Below are 15,955 nucleotides of genomic sequence, written 5' to 3' on the forward strand. Positions count from 1 at the left end.
CATGGCAGAATTTGGAGAAGAGTTGTTCAGAGAAGGAGATTAGCACAGAGTAGGCAGCTCTTAAATCCCAAAGGGAAATTTATAATTTTACTCCTCCAGGAGTTTCTCTTGGCTTTGTATTGTTGATGACTTGGAAGCCAGCCAGAGCAGAGAGCCCCTTCAGCTCAAGGCCATTAGGCATTGGGACTCTGTCCCAGAGCCCTTCGGCCCTCAGGGCATCCAATTTCCAGTAGCTAAGCTTGTGGCAGAGGGGGCAAGCTGTGCTAGGCTTCCTCTCATTTGTCCCATTGGGGCAGTTTGCCTTCCAGTGGCCTGGCTTCCCACACCAATGACAGTTACTTGAAGGAGTGTTTTTAGGGAAACCTGGATGGGGGCTGGAGAGCTTATAAAGCAGCCAATAGTTGAGCATGCCTCTTGTTTCTGCATTTTTCCTTCTCCTTATCTCTATCCTCCTTATTATGCTCTCAGTTATGAAAGACTGAGGAGGCTGATTTGAGGGTTTCCTGCATAAGGGCACTGGGTTCCAAGGCTGACTTTTGTATTTTCTCCCAGTTCATTTTTAGGCCAAACGGTATTATAAAGGAAAGCTAGTTTTTGTTTTGTTTTAAGGTTTGGGGGACTCAAACGTTTCTGTTGTTGGGGATGCATCTGAGGGGCATATCCTGTGGTATAGAGATATGGTTACCCATCTGTAAAGAGGGACCGGAGGAGAAAAAAAGGAAAAAGGAAAACAAAGGCATCCCCTCTTACTTTCCTGTTATCCTAAATAAGCATCTCCCATTCATCCTTAGGGTTCTGGAATGAACCAGTCTTACCGTGTACCCATTACCTTGGTTGCATCTCATCACAATTACCCACTTGAGAACAGAAGAGATACTGGAGTAAATAGTGGGACCCTTGTTCATCCTTGGGACTCTGGAATAAGCATTCTTACTGTATACTCCTAACCTTTCCTTCATCTGTTTTAATGGTAATCTGTTAACCTAGAATCAACCTTTATCTCTGTCCTATGGGTCTTTTGTGACTGCAACCTTGGGCTGGCCTATGTCCTTGTCTCCATGATCTTATGGTGACTCACTCAGAGCATTGTAGCAACAAAATGATTGTCTATTTTTTCAGATTTCCTTCCCATGTTCTTTAAGTAGATGAGAAGCCTATTTTTCAGCTAACTGCCACAAGATGGCTGGATTTCTCTCCCTTCAAATATGACCTTGAAGGTCTTGGTGCATATTAAGAAGGGCATGGAAGTGATTTGAGAAATGGAGGCTATGGGAGGAAGTGAGATAAAGACTCATGGAAAGCCTTCATGTGCTAGTGAAACGGCAACATTTATTTGCCCTCTTAACATAAAGTAGTAACCTCTGCAGGACTTGAGGCTTAAGGTAAGAACTCACAAATGGCAAAGGAAGAATATTCCCTCCTTTCAAAGGGGTGTTAACTCAAAAACAGCAAGTAAGTGAGATCCTTAAAGGGCCACAGTGAGGCCCTATATGCAGGCAGACAAAGCACTTCAAAAGTCACTGGAAAACTTAGCCCTGGAGGGTAACAGGGACAAAAAGTATACGATAAATCGTAAGGGCTGGGATTCCAATTCGTGTCTATCCTGGCAACGTGCCACCAGACAGGGGACGAGTTGGAGATCATCTGAGCTGATGGGGTAAAAACAAGTATAAATCTCGGGGGATATCTGCAAGGGAGCCTATGTCTTTGCTGCTACACAAATGCAGCAAGAGCCATGGGCACACAAATAACAAGGAGTGTGTGTTTAAGAAGTTACATGGCATGTGACGTGAAAGCAAACAAAAGGCAGGCTTGCCCCGAGGCAGATGGTCTAGCTGGTGCACAAGGCCATTTGAGAATACAAAGGAGAATAGGAGGTGAATAGGTGGAGTAAAAAGGAGAATAGGCAGTGGTTTTGGGGAAATAGCTGACTTTAGTTGAAAAAGCAGAGGAAACCCCAGACATTGCAGTGTTAGGCTTTAGTTCTACCACTCTTGTAAGCCTCCCATCCAGGAGGGCCATTAGTGTCTGAATTCTACTCGGTGTGAACTCCAAGTTCCTTCCACCCCTCTGAGCCACCCATTAGGGTGAATGGAAAGATCAGCTAGGGGGAGCAGAGCCATTGTGGCTGAGAAGAATTGTTCTAGTGGTTGGTCAGTAAGCAGGAGAGCAAAAAGAGAGAAGGAAACTGCATACAGGGGTTGAATATCTCCAGCCAAAGAAGGTGAGGCATAGAGGTCCGTTACCACTGGGAAACATATCCAAGTCATGTGGCACAAAGGTATGTTACCAGTGATGAATCCATATGGGTTTGCAGCAACCTCAATTCTTGCTTCCTCAGAAGAAAGAATTAAACTGAGAAACATAAGGCAGACGAGAGACGGAGGCAGGTTTTAGAGCAGCAGTGAAAGTTTATTAAAAAGCTTTAGAGCAGGAATAAAAGGAAGTAAAGTACACTTGGAAGTGGGCCAAGTGGGCAACTTGATAGATCAAGTGCCCTCTTTGACCTTTTGACTTGGGGCTTTATAGGTTGGTATGCTTATGCTTCTGGGGGGTTGTGTCCCTCTTCCCCTGATTCTTCCCTTGGGGTGGGCTGTCTGCATGTGTAGTGGCCTGGCAACACTTGGGAGGGGCGCTTGCACAGTGTGTTTACTGAAGTTGTGCACATGCTCACTTGAGGCATTCATCCCTTACCAGTCCAGTGTTCCTAGAGGAAGGTCATATACCAGTTAAACTCTGCCATTTTGCCTCTTGGTGCGCATGTATGAACCCACTTGCCCAGTTCTTGAGATCTTATTGGGAAGCTGCTGATCGCCAGTTTCAGGTTTTTTAATCTATTGGGAGACTGCCTTTCGCTGGCGCCTGCTGCAACCAATTATTATTTTAGAGAGGCAGTTTAACAACCTCCTGCCCATCACCTAATGTTTGCCTGACATTCCTGGTGTTGGGGGAGGGCCCTCTCCTGCCTGCTCATGTCTGACTAGCTACCTACTGCAATAATCTGAGACAAAGCCTACCAAAGGCTGAGGACATTGGCAGAACCTGATAAGTGAGTGACTTAAGCTTTCCTGTTTCTGAGTCATGGATACACGTCACTGTCTCAGCCTGAAAATTATCTTTCATGGGAGAGGGAGAGCCAGAAAGGCGGCAGGCTGGGGTAACCCCAGGTGAAAGAGGGCAGTCCTTTGTGATAAACCATGAGGGCTGATACAGAAATGGAAAACTTCTGGGAGCGGAGTCCCCGTATTAGCCTGCAAGCTTTCCCCATTGCTTGCATTGACTTGCCTGTGCTGTCTTTGTTAAATCTGAGAAACGAAGAAAATAATTCCTTCCACCTATCATAGAAGAATGGTGAAATCAACTCATGTTGACAGGATATTTGATTGTCAACTTTGTGCAAGCACCGTTATTTCTAGCCAGCACTACCTTCTCCTTCCCCAGCTGAACCTGAATATTTGCATAATCTCTAGATTAGATGTTTTTGTATTTCTAGCTTAGGCAATACTTATTTAAAAGAGGCATGTTCATGGTACTATTCTTTAATAAGAGCTTTTATTTAAAACAAACTCAATGTGACTTCTTTTCATAAAGGTAAATTAAAGAAAAATACATTAAAATGAAAGATTAGTCCCTTTTTGGAACATAAGCGAGATTTGTTTACTTTACACTAAATCTTTAGTAAACTTACTTCATAATCATGGGGTGATATTGCCTGTGTCTAGTTCATTGCCTTTTTCCATTTTTGTCTGTAAGTGTGAGAGTGTTTTGACCCAACCTGGTACAAAATATATAGCAGGCATTTCATTAATGTTATTATACATTTCTCTTCCCTCTTCCCCTTCTCAGCCTAATATCTTGTATTTGTATCCCTTATAGAGGTTCTTAAATGTCAAGATTTATTCTTCTGTTTGGTGGAACAGGGAATCAGATTAATAGAAAATAGAAATGCAGATTCCTCCTCCTTTGTATAGTTGTGAGAAAAAAAAAAAAGAAATTCGTATTTCCCACGTAAGCTGATCCAGGCCTGGGGTGTGTGTGCTTCAGGAGGGGGTGGTGGGAAGGAACTTCATTCTTGTGAAGCTCTTCAGATGCTGGAGGTAGCTGAGACACATCCACTCGCTCGAGATCCATGCTCTCCTTGTTCTTCTGAACTTCTCTGAATAAAAGCTCTCTCTTGCTCTCCCAGACTTCCTTCTCTAAGTCGTTTGTCATCTGCTCTTGAGCTCTTCAGCCTGGTCACCTCCACTGTTATCTGGGCTCAGTACATGAGCCTTGGCCTGAAAGCAGAGTCAATTAAAATATACCCAGCCATTTATTAAGTTTACCCTGACTTTAATAGCTAGAGTTGTGAAGAAAACTGAATAAATAGAGCTTCAACATAATCTAAGAACAAAAGGCATCTAATTATAGAGCATCATATTTGAGCTGTATTTATAATCTTTAAATGGAAAGTTTAAAGAAAGGCCACAATTGTTTCTAGTTTCTATTAAAGGCTCAATTTTAAAGGTACTCCAAAGTCTTCTCTGTGGATCAGTTAAATATATAATTATACTACACAGGAGTCTCAGGATTTAGTCAGCCTAAAAGATTCTGTTAATAGTCAAAGGGAAACTTAGTTTAATTTATCAAATTGTAGATAAATGTTCTTGCTTTTGAACATACTGGTAACATGCATATAAGCAATAGTGTATGATGTAAGAACTAGTAATAGGCTAAACCTGATAGCTTCACACAACTTTGTGTATTTAGGGCTGTATCTTTCAATTTGTTTCAAGAACAGTTTCTTTTAAAAGTTTTTTATTGCAGAATTCGTATTTTATTACAAAAATTAAAACATACAAATAAGGAGAAAGAAGAATCCATTACCCTACAATTTTCAGTGAACACCATTAACATTTTGATACGTACCTTTCAAAATTATTTTTTATGGCTGTATCAACCTGTAAATATATGGTGCATGCTGTGCAAGCCATTCTGAACACTTTTAGGTGGATAATAAACACAGGAATACAGTCTGCCTTGGCATGGCTTTGCCTCCTAACTCCCACTAAAACCAACCCTCCCTCCCAGAGAGTATTTTCCTTACCCCCAACAGACAGGCCATGGGTACTTCCAACTTCTTTATTTGTACTATTCTTTTCTCTCTTCTTCTCCTATCCCAATTCGTCCCTAGGCTTGGTGAAGTTCCACCTCCTTCCTGAAGTCCTCAATGATTCTCCAAACCACGGTGATTTTGCCTCTTCTAAGCTTATCGAAATATGAATATCTGTCAATATCTGTCATTGGGTTAAAGAAAATAGAGCGAATGAGAGATGTACAAAGAAGAGGAGGACTGAAAATAAATTCAGTAGTAAAAGAAAAACTTTTGAATGGAATATTATAGAAGAGTGTGTTAAACTCATCTCATTTAATATTCATGTCATGTTAGCAATTGGATATAAAAAACATAAATTCACTTAAAAAAGCATATGCATTATAGAATATTTTGATTTCATCTCCCGTATTAGTTATTTTTAGGTTGATTTAAATCAAAATATAATAAGAGTGTATTTCGGATCCCTGTGGAAAGAATGCACTATTGAATACATGGAATTGAGACAAATCCATCTCATAAATATCAGCATAGATCAAAATAAATTCTAGACACTACAATTTAAATTTAAAAAGTATGAAACTAGAAAACTTTCGTAAGGATATAATACTTACAGGGAGATAGAACTTTCTAAATTTCTTGTATAGGCACTAGCACATAGTGGTCACTTAATATTTATTGAACGAATGAATGAAATGGAAAAGCAAAGAGACCATAAAGAAAAGATCAATTGGTTTGATGTTACATACTTAACATAAATATTTTAATGCTCTGTATTTTAATTACAAAATTTGAAAGGTACATGGCACACTTAGAAAATATTTATAGTGTGTAGTAGAGAGCTAATTTTTTTTACTAAACGACTCTTGCAAGTCAGAAAGAAAAGCTCTGCATTTCTCCCAGCACTTTGGGAGGCCGAGGTGGGCAGATCACAAAGTCAGGAGATCGAGACCCTCCTGGCTAACACGGTGAAAACTCGTCTGTACGAAAAATACAAAAAAATTAGCCGGGTGTGCTGGCAGGCACCTATAGTCCCAGCTACGTGAGAGGCTGAGGCGGGAGAATGGCGTGAACCTGAGAGGCGGAGCTTGCAGTGAACCACGATCGCGCCACTGCACTTCAGCCTGGGTGACAGAGTAAGACTCTGTCTCAAAAAAAAAAAAAAAAAAGCTATGCATTTCAATAGAAAAATTAGTTAAACCATATAAATATGTCACAGAAGAATAAATAGAAATAATCACTAAATATAAAAACTGTTCTAGTTTAATTAGTTAATTAAAATAATGCAAACTTTAAAAATTCTATGGTCATTAATCAAAGTGACACACTTTAAAACACATAATAATTCCATTGTTCTTAAAAAGATTAGAGATGGAAGGCTTATTATACTGTTGCTGGTTATATTTCTGTACCTCACAGGAATGCAGTTTGGAATACATTTTTAAATGTAAACAGTTTTAGCTAATATAGATTTTAACTTAAACATTGTTAGCTAAAAACGTGCTTAGCTTTTGGTCAAATCATTCAATTTCTAGGGATTTCTTTAAGGAAAGTACAGATTTGGACAAATGGTAGCTACAAAGGTGTTCATAGTATTTTTAATTTTTAAAATATAAACATCCCAGTATCACCTCTTGGAGATTACTAGTACTAGTGTAGGGGCTGTGGAGCCGGCCTGGCTGGGCTCGAGTCCAGCCTCTGCCAGTACCAGCTGAGTGGTCTCATGCTGTTCCCTAACATCTCTGCATCTCACTTTACTTATCTGTAGGAGGGGGGAAAATGTAGTCCCTATTTCACAGAGTAAATGAGAGAATTGAATGTCTGACACAGAAAGTATTTAATAAGTATTAGCTATCATTTTATTAGTGTTTAAGAATGGTATATCCAGACATTGGCTACCACTCAGACATTAAAATATCATTTTAGAAGGGTATTTAATAACATGAAAAGGTGTTCATTATCTGTCTTCAAGCAAAAAAAAGCAGTATATAAAATGGTATATAAATGATCACATTTAAAAATTATATAAATACATTGGGAAAAGACTGAAAAAGAGATATATACAAATGTTAGTAGTGGATATCTTTAGGTGGTAAAATTATGAGTAATTTTAATTTTCTTCTTTGTTCTTATCTGTGTCCTCTACATTTTCCTCAATGGATATATATATATATATATATTTTTTTTTTTTAGCAAAAATAAGATCTACCAACCAAATGAAAAATAATAAAAACAACCTCCTACTCTAAATCACACTTTTCCACACTTAACAGTAGCTTATGTGAAAATAGGATAATTTTAATAGACTAAAGCTGATACACTAAAAACAGCATGAGCCTTATGGTTTCACTGACTGGATGTGAACTCTTAGCTGTGTGAACTTAGATATGCTGTTTAACACACCCAACTTTCAGATTCCTCCTTGTGAAATGGGTATGAATATCTTTGCAGATCCAATGCGAATGTTGAAGTGCAGTAAAATAGTTCATGTGAGAACTATTCATAAACCGAGCAGAGCTATACAAATATGAGATCTTAAAACCATCAAACCCTACTGATGCCATTAGATTTTCTGTCCCAAAGAAGGGCATGGATCACATTGCCAGTAAAATCTTTTCTTTTCATCAGAGAAGCACTTGGGGTTTGAGAGTCTTCCTAGTTGCTATTAAAAACTCATTGCAAAAAAGTATCAAGCTTTTGGCTCCACATTATTTCTTTGGTATACATTTCTTTCTTCCTTTGTTTTGCTTCCCAGATATGAGGGGGCAGTGAATCATTCTAAAGACTTAACATGAATTCTTGAAACTTGCCTTTATTTTAAAATTTAAGATGACCATTCCAAAGTAAACATATTTTACAGTCCACTTTGAAAGAGACTCAACCTAATATTCTTTGAGAGGAACAATGTTTGAACTAGTTGAGGGAAGTTGGGAAAATAATAAGCAAAATTTGGAAATAAACCTTACCACAAGTTTGAACCACCACAGAGGACAAATCTTGTCCTGCAGTTCAATTATTTTCTTTTCTCCTCATATTATCCTTAACTATTCATAATAACAATGTGTGAACCACTACAGATCAGACAGCGACGTCCCACAATTTGTGAGGTGCATGCTGGTTTCCAAGTTACAAAGAGAGGAAAACTGGCAGCCCACAAAAATAAAGCTTTGAAAGAAATTTAAACACTTTTGAAACATTTTTTATTGAAAATCTGAGAAAGTTAGACATGAGGAATGCTGCTCTTGTAGGAACCTTTATTTTTTTCTGTGAGGACAACCGCAAAGTAGTTAAAGTATGACCAGCTTTCAGTTTTTTCCTTTACCTTTCCTATGTCTTTTCTGTCAAGTGATCATACCAATGATTATTAAATTTATAATCCTTTTAATCTCTCATCTGAACAGCTTGCTCCTGAGACCAAGGCTGTCATTCATTGGATTATGGATATTCCTTTTGTGCTCTCTGCTAATCTCCATGGAGGAGACCTTGTGGCCAATTATCCATATGATGAGACGCGGAGTGGTAGGTATTCTTTCTGCTTCTCTAATTGGTTCAAAGTTTATAATACTGTACAAGGGTTTATAGGATGATTTCTGTAATATTTTTTTAAGGACCTGGACGTTAAATGATTTTTGCCTGAAGAAAGAACTATGTTTAACAGGAAGCTCTCCTAATCATTTCATATGGTGTTGGCATATCTATTTGGCAGAAAAGGACTCACTTTTTCAATAGTTTAGGTGAAGAGAAATGTGATCTTGACAGAGTACCTAGGCAACAGAAAGGGAGAAAATACACGTCATAAACTTGGGTCACTCTTGGACACTGATAAAGTGGAGAGATTACAGAAGTGTGTAGGTTCATGTAGAAGATGGCTTAAACATGGGGGCAGCCTCTTGGTGCTTGATCAGGGCCCCTGTGGATCTCTACATGTGTCTTATTGTGTTGACACAGTTTTGCATTTGGGACTGTTTCTGGTGGTGTCAGGGAGGGGAAGTGGTGCTTTGGCTTTCTCTAACTAGTTTTAGTTAAGCTTCAGACAAGGCAAGCTTTAGCCAGATAGATATTTTCAACTTGATTTTTGTTGCTCCAAGGAATTTCCTGCTTTGGATCTATTTTCAGGGGCCTTTGAAGAGTTAGCTCTTTGTAAAAACAGGATGATTATTTTATTTTATTTTTTTAAATTTTAGATTCGGGGTACCTGTGTAGGTTTGTTACACGGATATATTACATAATGGTGAGGTTTGGGTTTCTAGGGTACCCATCACCAAAAGAGTGAAACCAACAGGTAATTTTTCACCCCTCACTTCCTCCCATCCTCCCCACTTTTGGAGTCCCCAGGGTCTATTATTTCCACCTTTATGTCCAGGTACACCCATTGTTTAGCTTCCACTTTTAAGTGAGAGTATGTGGTATTTGATTTCTGAATTATTTCACTTTATAATGGCTCCCAGCTCCATCCATGTTGTTGCAAAATACATGATTTCATTCTTTTTAATGGCTGCTTAGTATTGCATAGTGTATATGTACCACATTTTCTTTATCCAATCAACCATTGATGGACAATTAGGTTGATTCCATGACTCTGCTTTGGGAATAGTGCTGCCATAAACATATGAGTGCACATGTCTTCTTTATATAATAATTTCTTTTCCTTTGGATACATACTCAGTAGTGGGATTACTAGGTTGAATGGTAGTTCTATTTTTAGTTCTTTGAGAAATCTCTGTACTGTTTCCTATAGAAGTTATATTAATTTACATTTCCACCAACACTGGTGGGAATCCATGCCAACATCTGTTGTTTTTTGACTTTGTAATAATAGCCATTCTAAGTCATGTAATATGATATTGTGGTTTTAATTTGCCTTTTCTCTGATGATTAGTGATGTTGAGCATTTTTCCCAATTATTTTGACTGCTTGTATGTCTTCTTTTGAAAACGTCTGTTCTTGTCCTTTGCCCACTTTTTAATGGGGTTTTTGGGATGATAATTTTAGATATTGGAAACTGAGGGTTGAAGAACGTCTTTGGGGAAATAACATTGTTAAATAAATTTGAAGATTTTGTGGTTTGTTGATAATTGGGAAACTTGTAGGCCTGCATAATTTATAATGCATGAATAAGAACACAGTGTATCAAAATATGTTATTTATTTCTATAATACATACAGGAGATTTAGAAAATCTAAAACCAGATATTGAATTGTATATATGAGAATGATTCATAGTGGGTATGAGGTTAGTATAGGTATATTTTTTAAATTAAAGATTTTAACGATAAAAATCTTCCTCCTATTCTCCCAGGCCTAGTTTACCATGACTTTATTACCTTTCCCTGCGAAGCTTTCAACTCATAAGTAGAATGTACATTCTACCCAATTTCTACTTTGTAGTATTAGCAATGGAAGTTTTGTAACTTAAAAACTAAGTGTAATTATTTAGTATTTATACTTTTACCTCTTTCCCATAGTTATGTAGCCAAAAAAATACATCAGCAATACAATTACTCAAAACTGAATCCCTCTTTAGAAAACATACAGTGCTGCTTGGTCCGTGTGCATTTCTTTAATCTCGTGGATTTGTTTTCTAGGTAGTGCTCACGAATACAGCTCCTCCCCAGATGACGCCATTTTCCAAAGCCTGGCCCGGGCATACTCTTCTTTCAACCCGGCCATGTCTGACCCCAATCGGCCACCATGTCGCAAGAATGATGATGACAGCAGCTTTGTAGATGGAACCACCAATGGTGGTGCTTGGTACAGTGTACCTGGAGGTGGGTTTCCATTGTGCTCTCTGATTATGTGATTGTAGCTTATTTACAATGACCATTTAGGTTTAGAGAGTGATTTAGATTTAGAGAATCTTCAATCATCCTCCATCATTAAAAAGTAGACTGAATCTATAGTTATTCTATTAAAGTAAACTTTTTGCATGAATGATTACTATGTATAATTTTGTTTTTGTGGATTTTAAAAATTGTGATGCTAATTGAAGAGATACAGGAAATGAATTGAAGACATTCATTGGGAAAATAATAAATTGAATATTGTTAATGACCCTACTTTTCAAATTCAAGCCTTAGGGAATAAGATGGCATCCTTAGTATATGCCAGTCATGCTCTTTCACTGTAGGTAAATATATATTTTAGAGGGCTTGCTTTGGCTTTTAGCATAACCTGGTGCACAGTACTTTTTTATTAAATGATGGGTTAACGGGGAGTATTTGACATGGAATATTTAGTTTATGTTCACTATTCTAATAATCCCTATGAGATCAGGTAGCTTTTTGCCTTTTAGTCCGAAAAGGAAGCAGTTGCCATGTGGGTCGGCAGCTGCGGGAAGCCCCTTCCTAGGTAGCCAAGGCAGCTCTCTTGCCTTCCTTGTCCCAAGGCGGACTTTACAGAGCTCTTATTTTCACTAACACTCAAGGATGAAGAGTGAAATGCGAAGATATTTATATATATTTTTACTTTTCTCTTTGCCTGAGAAAAATTTTCTATGGCCCACCTGGAAAAAGAAAATTTGTTAGGACAATAAGCAGCATTAGCTAATTGTAGGGTATTGGTATGTTTAATATGCTTAATTTTGTTGAATTATGTGCTGAGAAAAATATTCTTTCTGATACATGTTAATTCTGTTTTTATTTATATTTTGCATTTTATCCAGATCCGACTTAGTAGTCTTTCCCCAATAGCTTCAGAAATATGATCTATGTCAAATTTAGGATTTAGAGCATGTCTAGTTCATCAGATGGGAAGTAATTTTATACTTTAGTTTTTATAAAAACTTTAATGACTTCTTGGAATTCCTTTTTGAACAAATAGTGTATTGTCAACAAAATATGAAGTAATCTATATCAGTAAAATACTGATAATAACATTATTAACAATAATAATACTATTAACAATAATAATAATATTAGTTAACGATTATGTCTCACTTAACTAAACAGTCAAAGGAAGCTCCGTTAGTCTTCAGTTCTGTATATAGTGAATAACATTCATGTCTTAGGTCAGGTTTTCTAGAAGCAGAGCCTGAGATAGGGATTTGGATGCTTGTAATTTATTAAGGGAGCACTTTTTAGGAAAGACTTTGTAGGGAAGTGAGGGAAGCAGGGCAAGGAAGGGGATAGAGCTAAACAGGGGTGTGGTCTCAGGCAAAGTCCAGCTCTGGCCTGAGCCATTGGAAGAAGCCTGGAGCATAAATTAGGGGCAGGTTTGTTTCCCCTTGAGAGAAAGGGACCAGCCTTTGGTGGCTCCATATCTGTCAGCCATTGGTTGTGGGGTGCCAGAAGGAATTAGGGGTGAGAGATAAGAGGATGTAACTCCCAAGCCAGGTGGGAGATTCTGGCTCCCACCTGCAATTCTCTGGAAAAGGGATCGGGGGTAGCTGTGAGCTCTAACAGCCAACACCCGTAGCAGTTTGGGTCTGGATGCCCTGCCTCCATAAAAGCAATCTGGTGGGCACTAACAGCATCCTCTACTAATTTGAGTCAGATTTAAATTAAAATTGTTCTGGATGCAGAATATTCTCTTTGGTGCTATTTGAAGTATTGTTATCATTATATCTTGTATGTAGTAGATACTCAGTGATTGTTGAATTAATATATAGTGTGAAAGGAAATTAAATTTTGGGACCCCAAATTCATTTAGCTAAAGGGAAAAGTCAAGCTGGGAACTGGGTCACACAAACCTGCCTCCCCATTTTGGTTTCTAAATAAGATGACTACCAGATGAAAGGCTACATGCCTCCCTCATATTTTGCCCACAGGGAAATTCCTGGTGTGCTGTTAAAACTTCACCATGGCCATGTAAATTGATAGCTTATCTTTACAGGTGCAGGCACCCCAGCCCGCCAGACACCAGTGCATATCCAATTGCTCCCCTACCCCATTTTGTCTGCGTTATCTTATGTAAAATGCACATTCCCCACATTTTTCCTCTGCCCCCTTTGGTTTATGTGAAAACTCTGTGCTTATCAATATCCCACCCTCTCCCCTTTCAATTTAGAGCCCTCAAAATCATCTTCAGAGAAAGGCATAGACCTGTCTCTGGGGCGCATCCTTAACTTTGGCAAAGAAATCTCCTAAAACGATTGAGACTTGGCTCATCATTTTCCTTGATTGACAATAGTATATTGCCAAGACTCCCAATCCCTCAGGAATACACTATGATATTGATTGGGCTTAAGGAACAACATAGTATGTCAGATCATGTCACATGAAGCTCCAAGTTCTTCTCCAGTAGAAAGGTGGACTTAGAGGGATGTGCATTTCTTTAATAGATCAGTAGGGATGAAGTCTTTTACCCTGTTGTCTTCTCCGAAGCCCACTCCAGCAATGTGGAAGGTGGGTGATGTCTGCATTAGCACTCTGCAGCAGCAAATGCTTTTGCTTAGGAACCTTAGAGTTTGTGCTTTTAAGGTATAACAACCCCCGACCTATGTTATTCAATCCCTTACAGCAGACAATTTCCCTTAAGTTTTCCCACAGGCTTCCCAAATGCCCTGGTTTGTGTACCTTTTACTTGGTTCTTGATTCAGAAGACTAGCCTGTGTAGAGTTTTAGGCTCCTTGTGCATATTTTGACTTTCCATTTGGCGTTTTGGCAGGGATGCAAGACTTCAATTACCTTAGCAGCAACTGTTTTGAGATCACCGTGGAGCTTAGCTGTGAGAAGTTCCCACCTGAAGAGACTCTGAAGACCTACTGGGAGGATAACAAAAACTCCCTCATTAGCTACCTCGAGCAGGTAAACACAGTCCCCAGCATAAAATGCAGGGTTTAGAAGCATTCAAACCTGGCGTACAATGGTCTTGTAAGAGGAGTCCAGGAGAATCCGTCTGGTGCAGAATGAGGACGCCATATTTGGAAGGCAGGTGTCAGCAGTGTTTCAGTTAGGCTTTTATTTGTCATAGGTTTTGTGGCTCATGACTATTCACCAAGAACTGACTAAACTGGAGCGTATACAGAAAAGACGTAGACTCTTGTTTCTGTTTGTATTATTCTAAGCAAGGGCAATCCTAGGACTCTCTCCCACCCTGATCACTGTGAGGCATCCCAGGCAGAGCCAGAACAAAAGTAAGGCAAGTGAGGCACCTAGAATGGAAAATTTAAGGAGGATTTTAATCTTAGGGGCATGCAAGTACAGGATTAGCACTTGAGAGTGAGTGTCTCTTTAAGTTTTGAGCTGTACAGGCCTCATCTTTCTCACCCTGGACTCAACTGCATCACAGGTAATAATAATAATGATAATAATGAGTTATGTTTATTGGTCACTCACTATTTCCCAGGCATTATACTAAATGCCTTTTATGTAAGAATTAGTGCATTTAATCCCCACAACAACCTTATGAGGGAAATGATCATCGTCATCATCATTATAATCATCACTAAATTAAAGATGAAGAATCAGAGATACAGAGAGGCTAGACAGCTCACCTGAAGTTGCTTAGCTGGAATCTGAATCCAGGTTGTCTATTTCCAGAATCACCATGCTATACTGACTTTCAGAACAGAATCCTGGATCTTTACCAGAGAGCCATTTATGTAGCCATTCCAATGTGATCCATATAGAATTTCGGGGGATCTCGCCATCTGCCAGAATAAAATCCTTCACCTACTCAGGCCAGTCCTCTGCCAACCCCACCCCCTGCATAGTATGTAGACGCTGGCCTCAGAGGCAGTGGCGGTGGAAAGACCTAAGACTGTTCATTCCTGCAGTGCTTTGCCAGTCTTCAAATTTTATTCTGGATGTGGTCATTTACACCTAAAGTCAAGTAGAGTGATGTTAGTTTCATGTGCCAACAAATAGTCCAGACTGATCTACTAAACTAATTTGACATAGAAAAATGCTGTTAAATAAACATTTAAGTATTTATATGTATATATGCACATACAAACATATACATATAAAAACAACACTTTTTTTAAAGTAAAACCAGGAGTTGAATCCAGTTTCTTTCTCCACCATTGCAAGGCCCTGTTGCAGTGGTCCCTGTATCTTGCTATGGCCTCCTTTGAATAAAGGCTACTCTACAAAAAAAAAAAAAAAAAAAAAAAAAAAGCAGAAGCAAAATCAGCATAGGAATTCTTTTACACATGTCAAATATCCATACACTGTAATACCTTACCAGGGACTATCATGGAATAGATCCACTGATGTCAGACGGTTATTAAAGAACACTCATTCCGCAGGATTCTTTTTAAATCAATGGATTCCTGCTGCATGTTAGCTTAAAAAGGTATTTTCCAACAACAAAAAATTAGGATAAGTAGTCCACGATGACTCTAGAAGAACTTTGGTGGGAACCCCTACAGAATGTCGCCTTTGAGGAGAGCTGTATTTGGATGGATCTTCTAAGAGCAAAGTTAACTGAAAAGTATGTTTTTGGATAGAGGAAGTAAGATGGGACTGATTGGGGTGTTCTCCACTTAGATATCAAATACAGTGCTTTTTATTTTAATAAATATTTAATAATATTTAAATTTTTAATAATATTTGTCTTAATACTCCTTAATACAGTGCTTTTAATTTTATGTATATATTTTTTCAACTAAAATGTGTTGACTAGTTTCACATCCCAGGCATTCTGTGAGGCACTGGGGATAGTGACTGTCCTCAGGAAGGCTTCACATGAGTGCTGTCAGAAACAAGAATACCTAATCACAAGACAGGAGGAGAGCTGGCTGAAAAACAAGAAAAGCTTAGCTACAAGGAGCAATAACAGTACACAGGAGGGGACCTAACCCAGTCATGGGAATTTGGAAAAGGCTTCTTGGAGCTGTGCTATAAGATTTACTAAAGTTGATGTCAATAAGATCATCACTCTGATTAACAATTTAAAAACATGCTTAGCTGCTGTTTAAATC

At 38.5% G+C, this 15,955-nt stretch overlaps 1 protein-coding gene and 1 long non-coding RNA gene across 2 annotated transcripts in view; one reads left to right on the plus strand and one right to left on the minus strand.

Moving 5' to 3' along the window:
* Positions 1 to 15,955, plus strand: part of CPE (carboxypeptidase E) — a 117,476-nt gene that overhangs the window by 92,018 nt on the left and 9,503 nt on the right. The window contains exons 4-6 of the mRNA XM_055276329.2: positions 8,494 to 8,611; positions 10,677 to 10,859; positions 13,696 to 13,835. Coding sequence (XP_055132304.1) covers positions 8,494 to 8,611; positions 10,677 to 10,859; positions 13,696 to 13,835 — 441 coding nt within the window. The remainder of the gene's footprint in view (positions 1 to 8,493; positions 8,612 to 10,676; positions 10,860 to 13,695; positions 13,836 to 15,955) is intronic.
* Positions 3,677 to 10,678, minus strand: LOC134736520 (uncharacterized). The gene is made up of 3 exons (XR_010120601.1): positions 10,544 to 10,678; positions 5,087 to 5,276; positions 3,677 to 4,277 (listed from the first exon to the last, which is right to left on the minus strand). It is a non-coding gene; the product is annotated as an uncharacterized lncRNA (long non-coding RNA).

This window comes from Symphalangus syndactylus, chromosome 4 (assembly GCF_028878055.3).
Source record: "Symphalangus syndactylus isolate Jambi chromosome 4, NHGRI_mSymSyn1-v2.1_pri, whole genome shotgun sequence".
NCBI classification, from domain to species: domain Eukaryota; kingdom Metazoa; phylum Chordata; class Mammalia; order Primates; family Hylobatidae; genus Symphalangus; species Symphalangus syndactylus.